Source organism: Saccostrea echinata, unplaced genomic scaffold (genome assembly GCF_033153115.1).
Source record: "Saccostrea echinata isolate AGI-Se365-2 ecotype Australia unplaced genomic scaffold, CSIRO_AGI_Sech_v1 ptg000015l, whole genome shotgun sequence".
Taxonomy (NCBI): Eukaryota; Metazoa; Mollusca; class Bivalvia; order Ostreida; family Ostreidae; genus Saccostrea; species Saccostrea echinata.
Genome location: NW_026889764.1, coordinates 12,711,650 through 12,730,600, shown reverse-complemented (window position 1 = coordinate 12,730,600; position 18,951 = coordinate 12,711,650). Strand labels below are relative to the sequence as shown.

Below are 18,951 nucleotides of genomic sequence, written 5' to 3'. Positions count from 1 at the left end.
CACATGCTATTTAAACCATTGCATCGAGAGTTCCTCTCCATTTCTGGATGTAATTAAGGTATATTCGAGAAGGTTATTTCATTAACCCTTTCGTAAATTTTAACTTTTCTATTCTGAAACAATGTTTTTTTCCCCTCACTCTTAAATGTGCTTTTAAGAATCAAATTATTTGTGATGCTCGATAGGGCCTTGATTTGGACTAAATCAATCATGTATATATAATGTACAAAACTTTTATTGGTTGTTGTCCGTATAACCACTGTCGTAATGCATAACTCTTTGTTAAAGAAATCCGTCGACCTTTCTGTAAGTCGTGAAAAATTGTTATTTGCTGTTTTTTTTTCGTTTTCTTTTTATATTTTTTTATATATGATTTTATTTCTCATTTCAGATGTCGATGCTCCACAAAATTTACTTTGCCGGGAGTATAACGGGTGGCCGACAAGATGCTGATTTATACCTGCGCCTCGTCAATCACCTGAAAAAGTGCGGGACGGTATTAACGGAACACGTGGCTAGTTCCACTGTAGAAGCAGGTAATTTTTCAAACAAATCGATTTTTAGACAAAATTCACTTTTTTTCTACAAGCAAGTGATTAAAAGAATTGGAAGGGGGTTATTGAATATTTGCACGGAAACCAAATCTTCATTTTCTCATTTGAGATATATTTTTTTTAATCAGAGGTACTTTGGGTAAGGACACCCCCCCCCCCCTTTACTGTATTTTTTAAAAAAAATAAATACCTTTTTTATGCGCCCGGATCGATAGATCGAGGGCGCATATTGTTTTTGTCCTGTCTGTCTGTTTGTTGTCAACTTTAACCTTCACCATAACATTTGAACCATGAGAGAGGGAGACTTCGTATTTGGTATGCATACTCCACTCATTAAGTTCTTTCAAATGACACCAAGGTCAATGACCTTGTGACCTTGACTGTGACCTATATGCTAAAAATAGCTTTTTCGAACTTTGTTGCCGCCGGGTGCATAGTGTTTCACAAACACATCTTGTTATTACATGTATTCATTTGTTTTCTAATAATTTCTATTTTCGTAACAAAATAAACTTCTCCTCTCTACGAGCTACTAATATTTCTCGTTTTCAACTGAAGTCTTATTTTACTTACTTACTAAACGTTTATGTATCTACTTAGATAAATGCTTTATGCAGAGGAAACAATGCCAAGGTCTATAAGGAACTATGTAAAATTGAACTGCATGCAATTATGTTATAATATTCTTCTCTTTTTTTCTGTTATCTGTCATTTGATTTCTTATTTTGACTGTATGTCAACATGGTGATGTCAATAAACTGAATTGAATTGAATTACTTGAAACTGCAGGAGGCGTGGGATGGGTTGGTTGTCCATGTCCCATTTTTTTTGTGGGGTATTATGTTCGATATTTATGTTGATGATTATTTTTTTTTAAACAAGATTATGTTGATGATTATTTTTTTTAAACAAGATGAAGAAGCAGAAGGTCTCACAGACATATTAATTCATGACAGGGACATAGACTGGTTAAGCCAATGTGACGGTAATCCATTATAATTTATCAATTAAGGAACCTTTAAACATAAAATAATATGTTTTTTTTTTTTTTTTTTTTTTTTTTTTTCTTCGAGAAAATCACGTATAAAGATTTACATTTCAAGCTTTCCAATATATCAATTTCAATTTATGGTATCTGCAAAATTTTGTTGTTAATTGATTTAGCTTGGTTTTAAATAATGTGGGGAATATTTTTAGTCATTTGTGACATTCAGTGTAAATTTTATTCATGCTATCTTACATCTAAGGGAAGATCACTCTAACTACATTAAGTTACATCTAACAAGGAATTAAAACTCTTTAATGTGTCATGTTTAGGCCAAATAAAAAAATATGTGTGGTTCCGGTTACCCGACCTTCCCTATTTTATACCCCCGACCCTAAACTTTTTTTTGGCAATTTTCATATTTTTTCCGGAATTTCCCCCGATTTCCATCAATGGCTCCAGTTTAAGTTTTAGTTTCAGCAATGACGGCCTCCTTGCAAAACATAGTGCAAGTGTTTAATAGTGTTAAATCCAAAGCAAGCTAGCATGTAGGTGTCCCCTACCAATATTGACTAGTATATTATCACACCACATCTAAATGCCATTTGCAAAGCAGTGATAGGTATTATTTAGAAAAAATTAAGAAAATCATTTTGTTAAAAAAAAAAAAAAAAAAAAAAATCCCTACCTACCTACCCTAATTTTTTTGGAAGTGTAACCGGAACCACACATATTTTTTTGTTTGGCCTTACAGCTTCCTTAAACCTCCTCCTTTTCAATTTAAACTTTAAAGAAGATAAAAGTTGAAAAGTTATCTCTTTTGGGGGAGCTTGAAGGGTTTGAGGGAAGGAACTGAATACTCGGGAAGCAAGAAAACGTACATGTACAGTTGATTTGACTATTTTATATAGTTCTAGTTGCTGAGGTAACACAAGCTTCCACCGGCGTGGGATACGAGATCGGAAGAGCAGTGGCCATGAACAAAACAATCATTTGTCTTTTTCGTCCCGAGCCAGAGAAAAGTAAGCTAAAATATCCCCTCTAAAAATTTACTATACTCGTGTCCAGTGTCTTGACACAGAGGAATTAACCTTTGCTGAGAGACGTAACTCGAATGTTGATATATAAGAATCATAAAAGGGAGGGGGAAGGGGAGGGGCCCCTGCTGCATCAGAGCATTGATTTGTATTTAACCCGTGAACCATTTTGTACATCTGATTCACATTTATTATTTTGTAGGAATTTCTCCCATGATTTCGGGAGCCAAGGGAGATAATTTTTACGTCTACCACTACACGGAGGACCAGGTACCGGAGATTTTGTCCAGGCACTTCAGCTAAACTTCCTTAAATGGATTCTTGGTGACAATCTCTATGTCTGATCACAATTCATATGTACATACACGCATACTTTAACTGGTGTAATATAAAAAAATCTTGTAGAATATACGTTATTTTTGTACTTATTGTTTATGGCACGTAATTTAATAAAAACATGTTTTTTTTTTTAATTGGTGTTGAAATCTAATAACGTTTCAGTTAAGTATAATTTCAATCAAGTTGATGACTAGCATTCAATGAATGCTGCACAAGTTCAAATCACAGTTATTGAAGACATGTGTCTTTATCATGTGTATGTTTTATTTATTCCACTCTTTGATTACTGGATTTATCGCAGAATATTAATTCTGACTAATTCATAACTGTTTACACCCCTTCCATTTAATACAGCTGATATTCAGTATCTCAAATATCGATATCTTGAATATCATGGAAATATGTCGCAGCTATGTAAGTTGAAAGTCTGGTAATATAAACTTGTTATGAAATATGTTTTGAATCATTCCAAATTTGAACGGTTGATGTACAAAAACATTGTAATTGACAAAAAAAGTTGTACGAAAAACACTGCCTACTTTTTGCCAAATGCAAGCAAGATCTTTAACATTAAGGTAGGTCAATTGTACAAAAGTGGAATATGATTGTACTGTGGTAAAAAAGTTATAAGAAACTTCATCAGATGACTTGAGTCCACAAATTTCTCATATCACATGAAGAGAACACATCCAATGCCCCCCCCCCCCCCCCCAAATCATTTTTACCAGTCTGTTAATTGACATTTATACATTGATTTCCTTTGAAAATATTTACACATCTTTTTAGCTTGCAATTGATGGAGGTGCAGTACATTAAGGAATATAAAATGCTATAATATATATTGTAATGGTGTTTAATATAGACATAAACAAATATTACAGGTATGATAGTCAACAAATAAATGAACAGGTGTGGTTTTATCATAGCAAGCAGATTATTCAGGAAGCAACCTCAACATCTGACAGCATTTCTTGATTTTTTAAAATAAATATATATTTGTTTGTTTTTTTTTTTTTCTTTGCCCAAATTTACAGTAAAAAGCATTAATCATGATAAAATATATGATTCCATTTCTGTATGATGAAGAAAATAATAATCTATCAAGTACGTAGACATGTTGAACAAAAGATTTCCATGAGAAAAAATTTCATCTGTAAAGCACCATGTTATACCACGTATCAAATCCTAACGTACAACATCACAAATGAGCTAAACTTTATTTTTTGTAGGACTAGCATTTTTTCTCAGAGATGAATAATATAATCATACATATGAGTAATGCAATTAATACATGTAATTACAATCTACCGACACTGTTTAAAATACATCATAAATACTACTGTATGTGTACTTATTAATAGATTCATTCTTTGGCGCCTTTGGCTCAATTTTATGAATACTGCCAAAACATTATTTTATATAAGGATTATACATAAAAATACTGAAAGCAATTCTTCAAAATTATACCACAGGGTCTATGATCTACCCTAAAGAACAAGGTCACTAACCACTAAAATCTGTCTTTAGCTGTTTTTGTATAATAAGTACCCATACAGTATGTGACATATCTTTTCTTTCATAAGCAATACACTGATATCTCCACCTTATGACCAGCCATTGTTCCCTTTTTTACAGGTTAAACCTAGCATTGGAACTCTAACAAGGTTCCTCTAAGTATGGTTTGCCTTTGCAGATCTGTAGTATATCACATGATAAATCCCTTCCACCATAAATAATATTTGTTGATTGCACTGATGCACCAGAACCAAACACCAGATCCAGTTCCGAGTGTTACTTTGTTCCAGTTTTGGGTTTGTTCATTGGTCAGGTGGTTCCGTTGGTAACGGCACTTGTCGGGGGAGACAGGAGGTCAGCGTACTCATGGAGGGCATCACGGAGGGCCTTACACACACTCGGGGAGGGGGAGGTGGTGCAGTCAACCAGACAGGGGTATAACTGGAGAACCATCCTCCATACCTGCTTCTCCACTACAAATAGTAAACTTTCACATTCACCAAAAAAACAAAGTACAGTCAAACCTTGTTATCTCAAGCTCGATAGGGCCGAGGAAAAAACTGCGAGATATCAGAGGATTCGAGATATCAGGGGTAAAATACTTAAAGAATATGTGGTTGGGACTTCATAATCACTTCGACTTATCCAGGGTATTCGAGATATCAGTGTTTGAGATACCGAAGTTCAACTGTACTTTGTAGCCTTACATAATGAAATGAATAATTTCTTAAATGAAAAAGAAACATTTAACATTATATAGCCTGAATTGTTTTTCAAGCATCTTAAGCCCAAAAGATTGAATGTACAGGTAAACTCTTTTGTCTATAGATTGAAAACAAGAATTCTATGGCCAACTGAGTGTATTGCAGCAACTTTTTTGGTAAGCATTCTCTGATCTTATAAAGTTTAAAGTACTTGCAGACAGACATAAAATGACTGAAGAAATCTTAATCTGCACTGTAAGAAATGCGCACTAATTTGACACAGTATATAAGTAGGCTTGTACATGTAATACATTTACTATAAGTAGAAAGTTTTTCCCCCTTATGTTTTCCTGCATAAAGAAATTAAGTCCCCCTCCTGTGGCCAATTCTCTGTCCAGAGGGGTCACTGCTGGAACACAATTGTATTTTAACTACTTGGGGATTCGTGTTCACTACCTGAGGCTAAAATGTGTACAGACTTGTAGTGCGAGGACACCTACATGCTAACTGAAGATGTCTATCTTTCTATAAAATTATACTTCTGTATAAATCTTTGATCCCCCATTGTGCAAATTGGGTTTAATCCTTTATTAAGACATAAGGGACAGTTTTCAGTGTGTCAGCAAACTTGTTTTTCTTTTGTGTAAACAGTACTGGTGTTTCTCACATAAATTATAAAAACTTTCTATTCTGAAAACTGTAGGAGTTGACATCCCAACAATATTAATGTATCCTATGAACATTTTTTGCATAAAATGAATATACAAGTTCAATAATTGGTAATTTCCCCACAAATGTTCAAAATATTTAATTCAAGAACCATGCACATCTCTGATATATATACAATTGAACTGCAAAATAAAAATTTCTTATCTTGAAAACTGTAGGAGAGTTATTCGGACAAAAGATGAACCCTATAAGTAATATTTTGCATAAAAATTATGAATTTCAACAACTGGTATTTTTCTTATCAATTATCCGAAAATCAAAATCGAAGTACTGTGCACATCTCTGATATATGTACAATTGATCTGCAAAATGAAAAGTTCCTATCTTGAAAACTGTAGGAGGAGTTTTCCAGATAAATGATGTACCCTTTTGGCAGCTGCCTGCATGCCATGCCAAATTCACCATTTCAATAATCAGATTTATTTCCAGTGGAAACCCTGTTAAAAATTGAATCTTCTCTAACCAAAGGATTTTTCAGGAAGGTTTACCTGAAATTCCACAGTGACTTATAAGAAGTTAAAAATTTTGAAATGTTTATGGAGAACAGGTTTGATATAGACAACAAATTGAATGGGAATTCATAACTTCAATGACAGATTTTAGTACATTTAATACTGTATCCAAAAAGTATGATTTTTTTGAGAAATCCACGATTACAAGCCCAGTGGCGGATCCAGGAATTTCATAATGGGGGGGGGGGGGTCTGGGGGCCTGTATGGAAGCCCCCCAGCAAGTCCAGGGCAAAACCCTGTTGGGGGACCGGGGCAAAGCCCCCTGAAGCTGACAAATTCTTACAAATAAGAGGTGTTTTTTCCTTGATTTTAGGATAATGAACATATAAGTTCTACATACAAAAAATTCAACCGGGGGGGCTGGATCTGACTTTGAAGCCTACATTATGGCAAGAATTAAAATGTCTACTTTTAGCAATTAGTAAGCTATACTTAAACCATCCTCACAATGTCAAGATTTTGTGATTTCGGAACTCCACACAAACCCCTGACATAAGTCGCTATTTACAAGTTGGGCTAGAAAGCTACTATTTTATTTGTTCCTGGTCTAGGACTGGAACCAATCAGAAAACAGCTTTTTTTGGAGGTAAGTTTTGTAAACAAATATGACTCGTCTTTAAAATGGAAAGTGTCGATATTGTAGGATTTGTGACTAGTTACATTAAATGAAACATCGGGGATTAATTTTTTGAAGATCGTCATCCTACATGTAACAGTAACAAAAGATATGCGCAGAAGTTGGGCCATTTGAAAATGACAGATTTGAAAAATACATTCTCTTTGGTTAGTTTATATTACTCATTATGTCATGTGTAACTAAAACCCCAACTTTTAAATAGCAACTTACGTCAAGGGTTTGTGTGGAGTTCTGAAATCACAAAACCTTGACATTGTGAGGATGTACTTAAACTTTATTACAATGCAATAACAGTTGACCTTATTCTTTTATATAAAGGAAAAGAAGCTTTGAAACAACAAGTTACCATTGCCTGGTGGAGCTTGTTTCAGGGATTTCAGTAGTGTTGTTATTGCCTTTAAAACTGAGGCCATCTCTGCCAGCCTGGGTCTACAACAATCACACACATTAATCAGCACTGGGAATATGTTCATTTCAAAGAATTGAAGTAGCTACATGTAATTTCAATGTCCATTTATGATTTTTCTTTGGTAGAGAAGTAAATATTTCATATACACTGTGTACAAGAGAAATGACAAAAATTACTATTGTTATAAAAAGTATGCTAATTAAACAATATATAATTAGTAACCTCTTTCTGATACAGAGTATATATATTAAATGTGTTTTTCTGTAATTTTTTTCCCTGTACATGCAGTGCTTGTAAAAAAATTTAAGGCCTGCCCTTCCCTACAAACCCCCTACCAAATTGTTTAAAATTCAAGTTTGTCAACAGCCTAATGCTGGATACAGGACATTCCCTCAATCTTGTGTAGTTTGTCCCTTGGGTACACTTACCAATACCTATATAGAAGATGTACCTAGGTGGGGAACATTTCCCTGATCTGTTCATCTTCCACATGTTTATAGACCAATACCAATACCTCTATACTAGATGTACCTGGGTAGGGGACATTTCCCACTGAGCCGTTCATCCTCCACATGTTTATGGACCACCTCCTGACACCGCTGTAGCAGTGACATCACTGCCATCTTTGTTATTGCACCTTCTTCACTTTTTGATTTGTTGATAAATGAGAACTGTAGTAGGGTCTCAAAGCAGATCTTGGCAAACTCTTCTCTCAGCTTTTTACTGGAGTCTGTGTCTAAAAAATGTTTTGATGAGATGTACAAAAAGTAAAATGGAGATCTTGTATTCAATTCAGTACATTGATAAAAGAAGCACTGCCCATGTAACAGATGCCCTTTCATTTTCTATGTTTCCATAAATCTCAAATCAACTGAACAATTCAACCCCCTTTTTTAAAAGCTTTAAGCACATTTCATTGACATTTTCAAGCAGTTCTCAAGAATAAGTAAATATGGTAAGTTTACAATAAACATACAAAAATGTAAAAAGGTTCATAAGAGTAGGAAACACAAGAAAGTATAAGATGAATAAATTGACCAAAATAAAAAAAATAATCATTGGTTCCATTAAAGACACAGCATATAGTAATGCAAACAGAGAGAAAGGTTTAGGGTTATATATTTACTCCTGACCTATGAAGGAATCAGATGATGTGGAATGTATGGAGCCTCGATTGAGCAGCTTCATGATTTGTTTGACAAATTCGGGTGGAATCGTTGAAGCATATGGCAAGATGTCGTCTCTGATTAACTGTACTACCTGTAATTATAAACAGGAGATACAGATATTTTTATGAGGCAGAGGGAATTTTATTTTTTTTGATATATTATACTTCGGCAATATATACTCACATTAAATATTTTCTTTGGAAACAGAAAAAAAAAAATTCCACAAAGATCCACCTTACAAAGTTAAGAAATTCTTCTACTTTCCAATATTATATCATTTTAGAATGAAGCATTTTAAATTTCTTCTAACAATTTAGAGCTGTGTACCTCCTATATTCCACCATCTTAAACAGCGCATTGGAAAAAAAAGCTAATTTACCTTACAGTCAATGGCCTCATCTCTTTGGAAATCCTCCATGGACAGTGTAGCAGGGGAGGGTCTGTAAATATAGCATTTCATCATTACTTTATAAAAATACAACCAAAAATGAGTATCAAATGAAATATGTCAGCATACAAAACACATTTATAAAAATTTGTTAACCATAAAAGCTTATATTTATTTACTTATTTTGCTAATCAATATTTTAAAACAATCTTTTAAGCCCTGTTGAACATTCACTTTTCTTGGGCTTATGGGGCTGCTAAAAACTGACACATCTGACATTGCTAAATCTGGTCCATTTTTTTAAAATTGTTATTTGCAAACATATCAGAGTTATCTCTCTTTACTCTGACTTACTGCTTGGGAAACAGGAACTCTTCCAAGGTTTTAGCTAGTTCACCCCACATTCCTTGAAAAGCTGATCCTAAAACACAAGAAATGGAGTTGTTGTAACACACTTTTTTATAATTAAAATTTTGATTGCACTCTCTAAACTTGTACAAAACAAGTAAACGAGTCTCAAGAAGCATATCCTTGAAAAGTTTCCATGATTAACATTTTTGGTATTTCAGTGTTTATATATATAATATACATGTAGTCTATCATACAGCTAATAAACCCTCAAGGACCAAGCACTGGACCATCTTGACAATGGTCCATTCTTAGAGATATTTTAATTATTATTCCTGTTGCATTAATGCCTATATAAGAACTTGTATTTTCAGATGCTTTAAGAGAGGTTGCTACCAGCTCTCATATTCCTCGTCTCATTGTCTTAAGGGACCAAAGGGATAATGATAGATACATGTATTTAGAAATATACATAAAATATGCAAACAATATTAATTTGACTTACCTTGTTTTCTGGCCACTGGGAGCCCCACCCCCAGGACGGTAATAAGGGAGTTGATGACCAGCATCCAGGTAGAGGGGGAGGGGCAGGCATATTTATAGCTCAGAGGTAAGCGAAAGGTCTGAAAAGCAAAAAAAAATATGAAAGTTGGTATGCAAATTTATTATGACATTTCTCAAATGTATTTTAATAAAGTTTAACAAGCAAGAGGCCCATAGACCACAAAACTAACCCGAGTTACTTTAGCTCTGCTGTTCTTCATCAGATTTTTAAAAGATTTTATTTTCCCATGAAAATTTGTGACCCCATATTATGGCCCCTTCCTAACTATCAGTTATCCGTGCATCCACGCAACATGAGGATGCTTTAATATCCAAATGGCCTTGCAGTTATGGAGATTTGATTTTTCCTGCATTATGTAAAATTGATCCTGAGTTTTACAAACTCTAACCAAATGTCCATAATAAAAAAAAAAAAAAGAATCCACACAGCTTAAGAATCTGAGCAAAATTGAATCACACTAGATCTGAGGATGTTTCCATAATAATATCTGACTGCTACTTTTGATCAAAGGCGGATCCAGGGCTGGCGCGCTGGCGTGCGCCCTCCCGCTTTTGAATTTTTTGTATGTAGAACTTATATGTCCATTATCCTAAAATCAAGGAAAAAACATCTCTTATTTGTAAGAATTTGTCAGCTTCCAGGGGCTCCCCCCCCCCCCCCCCGACCTCCACCAGGGCCTTGCCCTAGACCCATTTGGGGCTTCAATGCAGCCCTCAGACCCCCTGCCTTCTACTGCCCCCCTTACGAAATTCCTGGATCTGCCACTGGAGAGCTCTAAAGATTTTCCCCCCCAATATACTCCCATGTTAAACTATGATTTCTTACTGTGACCTTACGCTACCACCAAGAGCCTAATTTGAACAATTTAAAGCTTACACTATGTCTGAAAGCTTTCAGCTAAGTTTCAACTTTTCTGGACAAGTGGTTCTTTACAAAAAGATTTTATTCCCTATATATTACCAATGAAAAACTTTGACCCCCTTTTGTGGCCCCACCCTACCCCTAGCAGCCTTGCTTTGAAGACTTCAGAATCTATATTACCACAGGAACTTACACTTAAGTTTTTAACTTTTCTGGTCCAGTGGTTCTTGAATAGAAAATGTTCAGTGATTTTATTTCCAATATGCACCTGTATTTCAATGTAAAACTTTGATTCCCTATTGTGGCCCCAACCCCAAGAGCTCAAATTTGGATGGTCTGAATCTACAGTTATCTCAAAGAACTTCCACAGAAGTTTCATTTTTTCTAGCCCAGTGGTTTTTAAGATTTTTTTTATTAACCATGTACTATTTTTTTTTTTTTTGGTTGCCTTTTCTTGACTTTCTTCCCCTTGAAATAGGGCTTGGTCTTTCATATGAACAATTTAGAATCCCCTTTGCCCAGGGACCTTTGTGCCAAATTTGGTTAAAATTGGCCAAGTAATTCTCAAGATGAAGTCAAAAATGTAAAAATTTTGGCTGACCTGCTTTTCCGCGATTTCATTTTCAGAACCTTGTTGCTTTTCAGGCACTACTCTATACTGCTTTTCCGCTACTCATAACTGGTTTTTACTATATGTTATGCATTATCTCCTTTTTTGATACTTCCTTTCTGTGATTTTTAAATGGTCACACTTAGCAATTAACATCAAACGGGTGCTGATATTTACTTGTATTTCCCCAATGCATTCTATTAGGTAGGGAGTACTTGCTCACAAGGTGAGTAAAAATACGGAATGAACCTCCCATTTCACACTGGTCGGTGATAGGTTTTAGATGTTTTTTAAAAACAGTATAGAAATTGAATCAGGGGAACAAATATATAATCTATGATAAAGAGCTAGGTTCACTTTATGCATATAATGGCCCTGTAGATATACCAATTAATTGACTTACACTTTATGTTCCATTTTAAACATCAAGATAAAGTAGAGACTTAGTACTTTCATTTCCTATTAAAAATTTTCTACTTAAAGCCAAGGTCTTAGAAAACAGGCTTCATGAAATTGCAATGTTCTTGAATTCTAAGGAAAACAAGTATATTTGAGTACTTTCACAGAAGATAAATAATATGAGTGCACCCTCTGATCTAAAAAATAAAACATGTTTTGTAATCTTCAGAAATAGTTCTATCATTTAATAGTTGCATATTTTAGATCAGAGGTTGCGCTCTATATTAAATATCAAAAAATAGCTTTAAAAATTGGCTGTTTTTGTAAAATTTTTCAGGATATGAGGAAAATGACGCATTTTATGACATCATAATGCATTGACTAGCAGAAAATTACGTCATTTTTGATAGATACACAGTCACCAAAGGTCTAAATGATATTTAATGCATTGTCAACTAAAACCAAGCAGTTTCAGTTTTTCTGAAATTCACAGGGCCAAAAAAGGCCCTAAGTGAACCTTGTTCTTTACATACAGAAAAGTAAATGTTTTATGGAATGGGGATGTGTCATACGCAGATGAACAGCTGAACAAATGCTTGACAATCATGGTGATCAGAAAAACTCAGTTGAGTTTTCAGCTCAGGTGAGCTAAAATCTGGTTATTAAGATTGTCATACACAGCCCATCAATCATAGTGAATCATGTTTGGTTTTGCTAGTGATCAGCAGGACAAGATCAGTTTGTATTGAATATTCTACAATTTGTTTTGCTTTCTTAATTTCAGCACCACTTTAAAAGTTTCATAACTTGTTCAATATTAACTTGGGAGAAAAAATTTTATTTCAAATTCATCCTGTGAAATCAGTAATGAAAAGAAAAGGTAGTCAAAAAAAAAAGCCATTTACAATAATTCATTTGTAAAAATACAAGGGTTTAAAAGTATTATAATACATATATGTTTGGGCCTTGGGGTTATTTACGATGATCAGCAATGTTTAATTAATTACATATACCATGCAAGCACTGAACGTCATACTAGTACATGTCCTGTAACTTATTAAGGAATACATTAATTAACCCATGAATGACCTTAAAACAAGGGAGGTAAATCAGAGATGTATTAGAATTGAGATTAACCACTGGATGCCTCATTAATCACTCTGGACACATATCTGTCACTGTTCCTCTACCCACATACCTGGGTAGAACCACCACTACCTGCTGTGATGTACACGAAGTCCCCAGGGGACAGGGGGCCACTTCCTTATGGAATACATGAACATATCTGTAAATCTTTTGAAATCTTTATGCAGCTTTAGTGATCAGTGATCATGGCTGACCTTCCCTGTAATGCATTTTTGGGTAGAATGTGTAATCGTCTGAGGAACTGTGCTCAATGGACCTAAGTGCCCAGTAAAGGCCTAAATCTGAAGTTCTTCACCTGTGTCTGGCTAGGTCTCATATGAATGAAAAAATCTTGCAAGGAACATAAAACAACAAAAATTGATTACCTTCAATAAAAACAATGGGGTGGGGTTGGGGGGAGTGGTCTTTTTTATTTGATGCTAGAATGAACAAGTTTGGCTTTCCAGAAAGCCTGAAATGTCATCTCTTTGGCTTCATTAATGTCACAGAATAAAAAGTGGAATGTTATATTATTTTCTCAGCTTATATTACAGGCAGTAGTATCGCTTTTGAAAAAATGGGGGTGGGGGGGTGGGGTGGAGGACAGAAAAAAAATCGACGATTTATCTGAACAATCTTTGACAAGGAGAAAAAGGGGCTATCCAAACTCAACATTTTCATTTCTTGGAAGGAGGGATTACAACTTTTCCGACAAAAATATTTTATATCATAATACATTCTCATGGGGTGATTTGACATACCATACTACAACAAATGGTGGAAGAGGGGACAAGGGTGCGCCTTTTCAATGTTTGGGGGAAAAAATGGAAGGGGGCGGCCCTCCTGAAGCTCCGTGTCTGTATTATTTTACCAGTTGTAAATATGCTTTTTTCATTTTAAATATATTTTGTATAATGTCTGCAAAAAAATTCTAACCACTGAGAAATATTCGTAAGAATTATTTGAAGTCATATATGGCGTATTTGTTTTTTTTGTAAGTTCAGACTACCTAAGTAAAAAAAAAAAATCTATTTGTTTTATTACTTTATATAAAATTAGGACTTTCCTGTAAATTACACAATTTAAATCAATCACGTTTCAAAGATATTAGAAATTAAAAACAATAACCGATTTATTTACCGATTCCGCATTTAATTAACAGACACAGTTTAATTTTTTTTTAATCAATCTAACTCTGGAAACATGAAGTTATTCAAGTTCAAAATCAGTGAAAAATTTAATTTCAACGTAAAAAACATATATCATGTTAAGCTACACTCAATCTCGTATTTTTATTTTATAGCTCAGATACACCATCGATAGCTTCAACAATTGTTCCGAAAGAAGATGGATAAAAACTTAACGTTCCTTTGACTTTAGTTCTTAGCCGCCTTCTACGGCAGCAAAGAAGTTTTAAAGCGCCAACTAAAATTAATCTGAACCTGAATTAATTCCCAAGAATTTCCTTATTTTCCTTAATCGTATCCTCTGAAGTGACTTGGCCATTGAGCCACTGGGATTTGATTGATTATTGAGCCACTGGGAATATGAAGGGAAAAAATTGAGACACTCCTGCATCATGCCCTTCTGCTGCCCATGCAGATTCATGTTTTAACGCTATATTATGTATAATATACATGTAAGTACATGTATATACGCTCCTGGGAAAAAATCATGCATAGAAAGGTAATAAAATTGAAACGTTACCATTTAAAATTAAGTATTTACACACCGAAAAGAACCCCAATCTATACCAACATCGATTTTATTGGCTGTTCCATGAGACACACATTTTATAATTTTGGCTTTATTTCAAGAATACGAGGAGTGATTTTTTTATTTTACCTTTTCTCATTGACAAAAAACGCAAATTAGAATTGCATAAAGAAAATGATAACATTTGCTTTGTTTATTAATTCTTAAAATCTGAGCCAGGTAAAGGAAACTGTATTTTTTCCTAAAACTTTTCTACAGGGGTAAATTTAAATAAAAAAGAATATAGTGCACACATCCGAGAAAATACTCATAATGATTCTTTATGATCTTTATTCAAATGACTGCAGCACTGAGTTACTTAAATCAGAGACATTTATGTTTCTACCTAAATTGTGCTTTTATAGGTAAAATTTCTTTTCTTCGAAATTTATTTTTTCTTTGAATAAGTTCTGTTTTATTTTTCATATATACGGCAGTAATTATCGATTGACTAAAGTGCACATAAAAGTAAAGTTTTTGCCATTGTATATATGCATTTAATGTAAGTTGTTATTTACTAGTAAATTTTTTCAGTGTTTTCTTTCGTCAGTAAATCTTGGTTCCACGCCTTGGCTTATACATTCAATATCCATGTTTTGTGTATTTCGATCCCCGCGCGCTGACCGTTTTACGCAATAGTCTAGATACAAAGTTTATGTATATATATAAGCCGTTAATGAAGACCCACCACCACCCAAGTGATCCTACCTCTATGTCTCTTAATGAACCCTGGTGTAGTTTTACTTTAACTTTAAGATGCACCATTTTGTTTAATAGCGAGCGCAGCGAGCTCAATAGACTAACGTGTAAGAACAGAGAAAATTCGGAATGAAATCTGTATATATGTCAGGCAAATTTTCTGGGGCAACATTCCCAGAATTCCTTCGCTACCAGGGTTCCATGCGAAATTCTTACAAAACATTCAGAAGACCAAGGATAATTATTCATTACCGAGAGATACGTTTACTTTTCTTTCTTTGCAGAGGGCTTAAAAGAAATAAAAAATAATTATATCCACTCTACAACGTATTTCATTTATTATTGCACAAGATCTTTAATCTCGTTCAACCAGACGCTCGGCTGTCTCCGTAAATTCCGACGTCATGTGACGTCAAGTCTTGACTGTGTCTCGTGCGGTTTGACGTTTGAAGAGGCTGATCCATCAACGTTAGAAGTGTAAACTGTGTATAGGTTTTTGATGGTACAACTGCGCTCGCCCCAACGGTCACACCGTAAAACATATTAATAATAGACAGACTTTGGTCAATTTTGTTTACATCTCTATATTTAGAAATAGTGTCATCGTCAGTTCCTTTGCCAGACCACCAGCTTATCAATGGCAGCTTACACTAGGACTTTACTTCCGGTGATTCAAACTTAATGTGTCATCTCCCGAGGGAGATGACAATAAATCAAACTAAATACCATCTTAAAATTGAAGGACACGTATTGAAAATATCTCACAAATGGTTTACTGATTTTACCAGTAAACAGTTTGCTAGCATTTAGCTTACTTACTAATAATGTATCATACATTTGTGGATATTATACTTTCATGTAAATTACTTGAATTCGATTCATTGCGAAACATTTGTTAAAAAGCACAATTATCCTCTGAATGATGAAACCATATGCCCTCCAGCATGATAGAACTTAGCAACAGTAAACATCGCTTGATAATGGGTGATATTCCATAAAAAAATGCGCGGAATCTTAGTAATGTTTGCTCGCTTTACCTTAATTTATTTGTATTTAAGGTAAACTTGTATTTGTAGAAAACATTTAGTATAATATAATAAATACTGCAAGTAGTTATGAGTAATATTCATTGATACTTTTTTATTTAGCTGGTTTGCAAGCACATTTAGACTTAATTCACTTTCTTACACTTTTGACATTTCTTGATATTACACGAACAAGAAGACAAAGCATTTCAAGAAAAAAAAAAACAACTCGCAGAATGTCTGGAACTAAAGACATAGTCAGCTCCACCATAATTACACAGCATAGTAATTCCACCCATAACACCCATTACGCCAACTATTACAAAATGAATCAGAGAGAAGAAAAAATTGCATCTCGCCAATCGGATGATGGCATCTCCACCACTGCTCCATTGTTACGTAAGGCAGTCCTTAAGTCCATCGAAAGACTAATTACCTGAAGGTGACAGACAGGGGATTATGGGATGTGTCTCCGACCTCATCATCTTTCTCTGGCGGATTAAAGGCAAGTCATCATGGCTACCACATGTAATAATGCAGAGGTATAAAGTACAGGTCAGACAGGTTACAAAGTGTCTGAGATTTGACACTGTTAAGAGTCCTTGGCTTCCGACATATTTGGTCATATATATCTTATATAAAGATCCCTTTGAATTTAAGCAACGTTATGACTATATAGTATTTAAGACTATCCTGAGACATGTTTGAAATTTTCAAAAAAGGTTGAATATTTTTATTATCCTTCCATTAACCTGATATTATACATTTCCAGTGAATACCCTCATCTCCTTAGCAAATCTGGGCATTTCCTTGAGCTATCTGTGTGGAATGGTAATGTTTGAGAACATATAAACAGCTAGAGATGGAAAGGGAAGCAAAATTCTTAGTTCAATTGCACTTAGCATTTTTTATCCTCAAGTAACAAGAAAACATTGAAGATTGTTACTTTTATAAATAATGTAATGTCAGTCAGATTTGTTAATACAGTAATCAAAATGGGAATTATAGTTTCAGTTACTGAAGGCCAATTTGTATAACAAAAAAAATCTATTATGTAAATGTAGTAAAACTGGCAACAGTTTATAAACATTAAAAGTTTTAAGCTTTGAAATGGATGAATGGGTTTTCTAAATGTGGGGATCGGCACTATAATCTGTGTTAATAAGATTTTAACTTCGCTAACATTGTGCAAGGTTGTATTATGAAAGGGTTTTTTAAGTTTAAAAGGGAGATTACTTTTGCCTTTTTGTAGTCTTCGCAGTTCAATGACCGATAAGATTAACTAGCCAAGCATGAAGAAAAACACAATGACTAAAGATCTAAATGTAAGGATTTAGTACTGATGAAGGAATGTTAATTGTATAAATCTGATAATGACCAAAGAGGTATATTCAAATGAACAGGAGACATGACAGCTGTGTTCTGTCAAAATATAAAACTTGGCAGAACCCTACAGAGGTGGATCAGAAACATCACACCAGACCACTCCAACCTTGCCCTTTAAATTCATATCCAACACTATTTCTCAACTCATTTCTTAAATTCACTTTCAATTTTTCTGTTTCTAAAAAATGAAAAAAGTGCATAATACATACCGACTTTTAATTAAACAACTTGTAAAAAATAGCTACAGACTTATTATGACATGTTATTCACAATAAATGTTTTTAGACTAAGTGTTCTTATTAATAAATGAAGTTGCATACTGTTATTTATTATATTTTTGACCATGAAATACTGTATAATTTATTTATTAATTATTGAGTGATATTTTGTCACTATCTGAAAGAATATCACAAGTTATAATCATATTTTGTCACAGTGTGAAAGAATATCAGAAGCGCAACATAACGAGAGATTTTCCTTCTCTATTCTCGTGTTGAAAGACGTGTTGTAAAAAATACTCCCTGGCCTGTTACACGTAGAAAAAAATAACCACCCTGACAGAGACTAAAACTGCCGAAGTTTCTCCAAAAATGTTGTAAAAATCCATGTTTACTGTGTTGTCAATCTCACTATCACTCAACAATGATGTCACAGTCAATGACACTGTATTATGAGAAGACAAAAGCAATGGGAAAGGGAAAATCAAAGAAAATATAATAAACAGGAAATTCAATGTTTTGTAGTTGGATATGGAATTTATTTCACTTGTGAGACAGATTATATTTTTATTCAACCCCCATCCCCTCCCTTTTTAATATTATGGTTTCACTGGAAAAATTGTTTTTCAAGACAATCAAAATTTACTTATACCAGCTGATCAGTGACAATTCTACTTTATAATGTTAACAGCTGTCTCGTAATTTACTACCTTCGCTAATAAGCTAGAGCCTAATAAGGAAATGAAACATATCTATAGACTACTTTATTAGCCCCATCTGTTGTTTTACAGTAATCAGATTTGGATTCTCTGATGAGGGACCCAATAATACCCAATAATAACTGTCTTGATGTAATTAAATGTTAATTAATTTATACAAAGATAAAGAGATAAGGTATCAAAAAACATATGCTATAAAAGTATTATTACTGCATGCTTTCTCTTTGAGTTACTATAAATACAGAAATCTGCTCTGTGCAATA

The 18,951-nt window shown here is 34.0% G+C and overlaps 2 protein-coding genes across 2 annotated transcripts in view; one reads left to right on the top strand and one right to left on the bottom strand.

Annotated features, from left to right (window-relative positions):
* On the top strand, positions 1 to 3,043 carry LOC133187878 (putative 2'-deoxynucleoside 5'-phosphate N-hydrolase 1). The gene is made up of 5 exons (XM_061323268.1): positions 1 to 58; positions 392 to 536; positions 1,468 to 1,539; positions 2,451 to 2,561; positions 2,779 to 3,043. The coding sequence occupies exons 2-5, from the start codon at positions 392 to 394 to the stop codon at positions 2,877 to 2,879; spliced, it is 429 nt and encodes a 142-aa protein (XP_061179252.1). The 5' UTR covers positions 1 to 58; the 3' UTR covers positions 2,880 to 3,043.
* Positions 3,044 to 3,754: 711 nt separating this feature from the next.
* LOC133187543 (protein MON2 homolog) overlaps positions 3,755 to 18,951 on the bottom strand; it is a 173,801-nt gene continuing 158,604 nt past the window's right edge. Inside the window, exons 28-34 of the mRNA XM_061322942.1 lie at positions 9,832 to 9,949; positions 9,333 to 9,399; positions 8,970 to 9,030; positions 8,555 to 8,681; positions 7,953 to 8,157; positions 7,359 to 7,441; positions 3,755 to 4,903 (exon numbers count right to left, since the gene is read on the bottom strand). Coding sequence (XP_061178926.1) covers positions 4,740 to 4,903; positions 7,359 to 7,441; positions 7,953 to 8,157; positions 8,555 to 8,681; positions 8,970 to 9,030; positions 9,333 to 9,399; positions 9,832 to 9,949 — 825 coding nt within the window. The 3' untranslated portion in view covers positions 3,755 to 4,739. The remainder of the gene's footprint in view (positions 4,904 to 7,358; positions 7,442 to 7,952; positions 8,158 to 8,554; positions 8,682 to 8,969; positions 9,031 to 9,332; positions 9,400 to 9,831; positions 9,950 to 18,951) is intronic.

What these genes read in the sequence shown, in the direction of transcription:
- LOC133187878 (XM_061323268.1), top strand. Translation starts at nt 392, where the DNA reads ATGTCGATGCTCCACAAAATTTACTTTGCCGGGAGTATAACGGGTGGC. An exon ending in TAGTTCCACTGTAGAAGCAG is followed by an intron (nt 537 to 1,467) that starts GTAATTTTTCAA and finishes TTTTTAAACAAG; the next exon opens with ATGAAGAAGCAGAAGGTCTC. An exon ending in TCGTCCCGAGCCAGAGAAAA is followed by an intron (nt 2,562 to 2,778) that starts GTAAGCTAAAAT and finishes ATTATTTTGTAG; the next exon opens with GAATTTCTCCCATGATTTCG.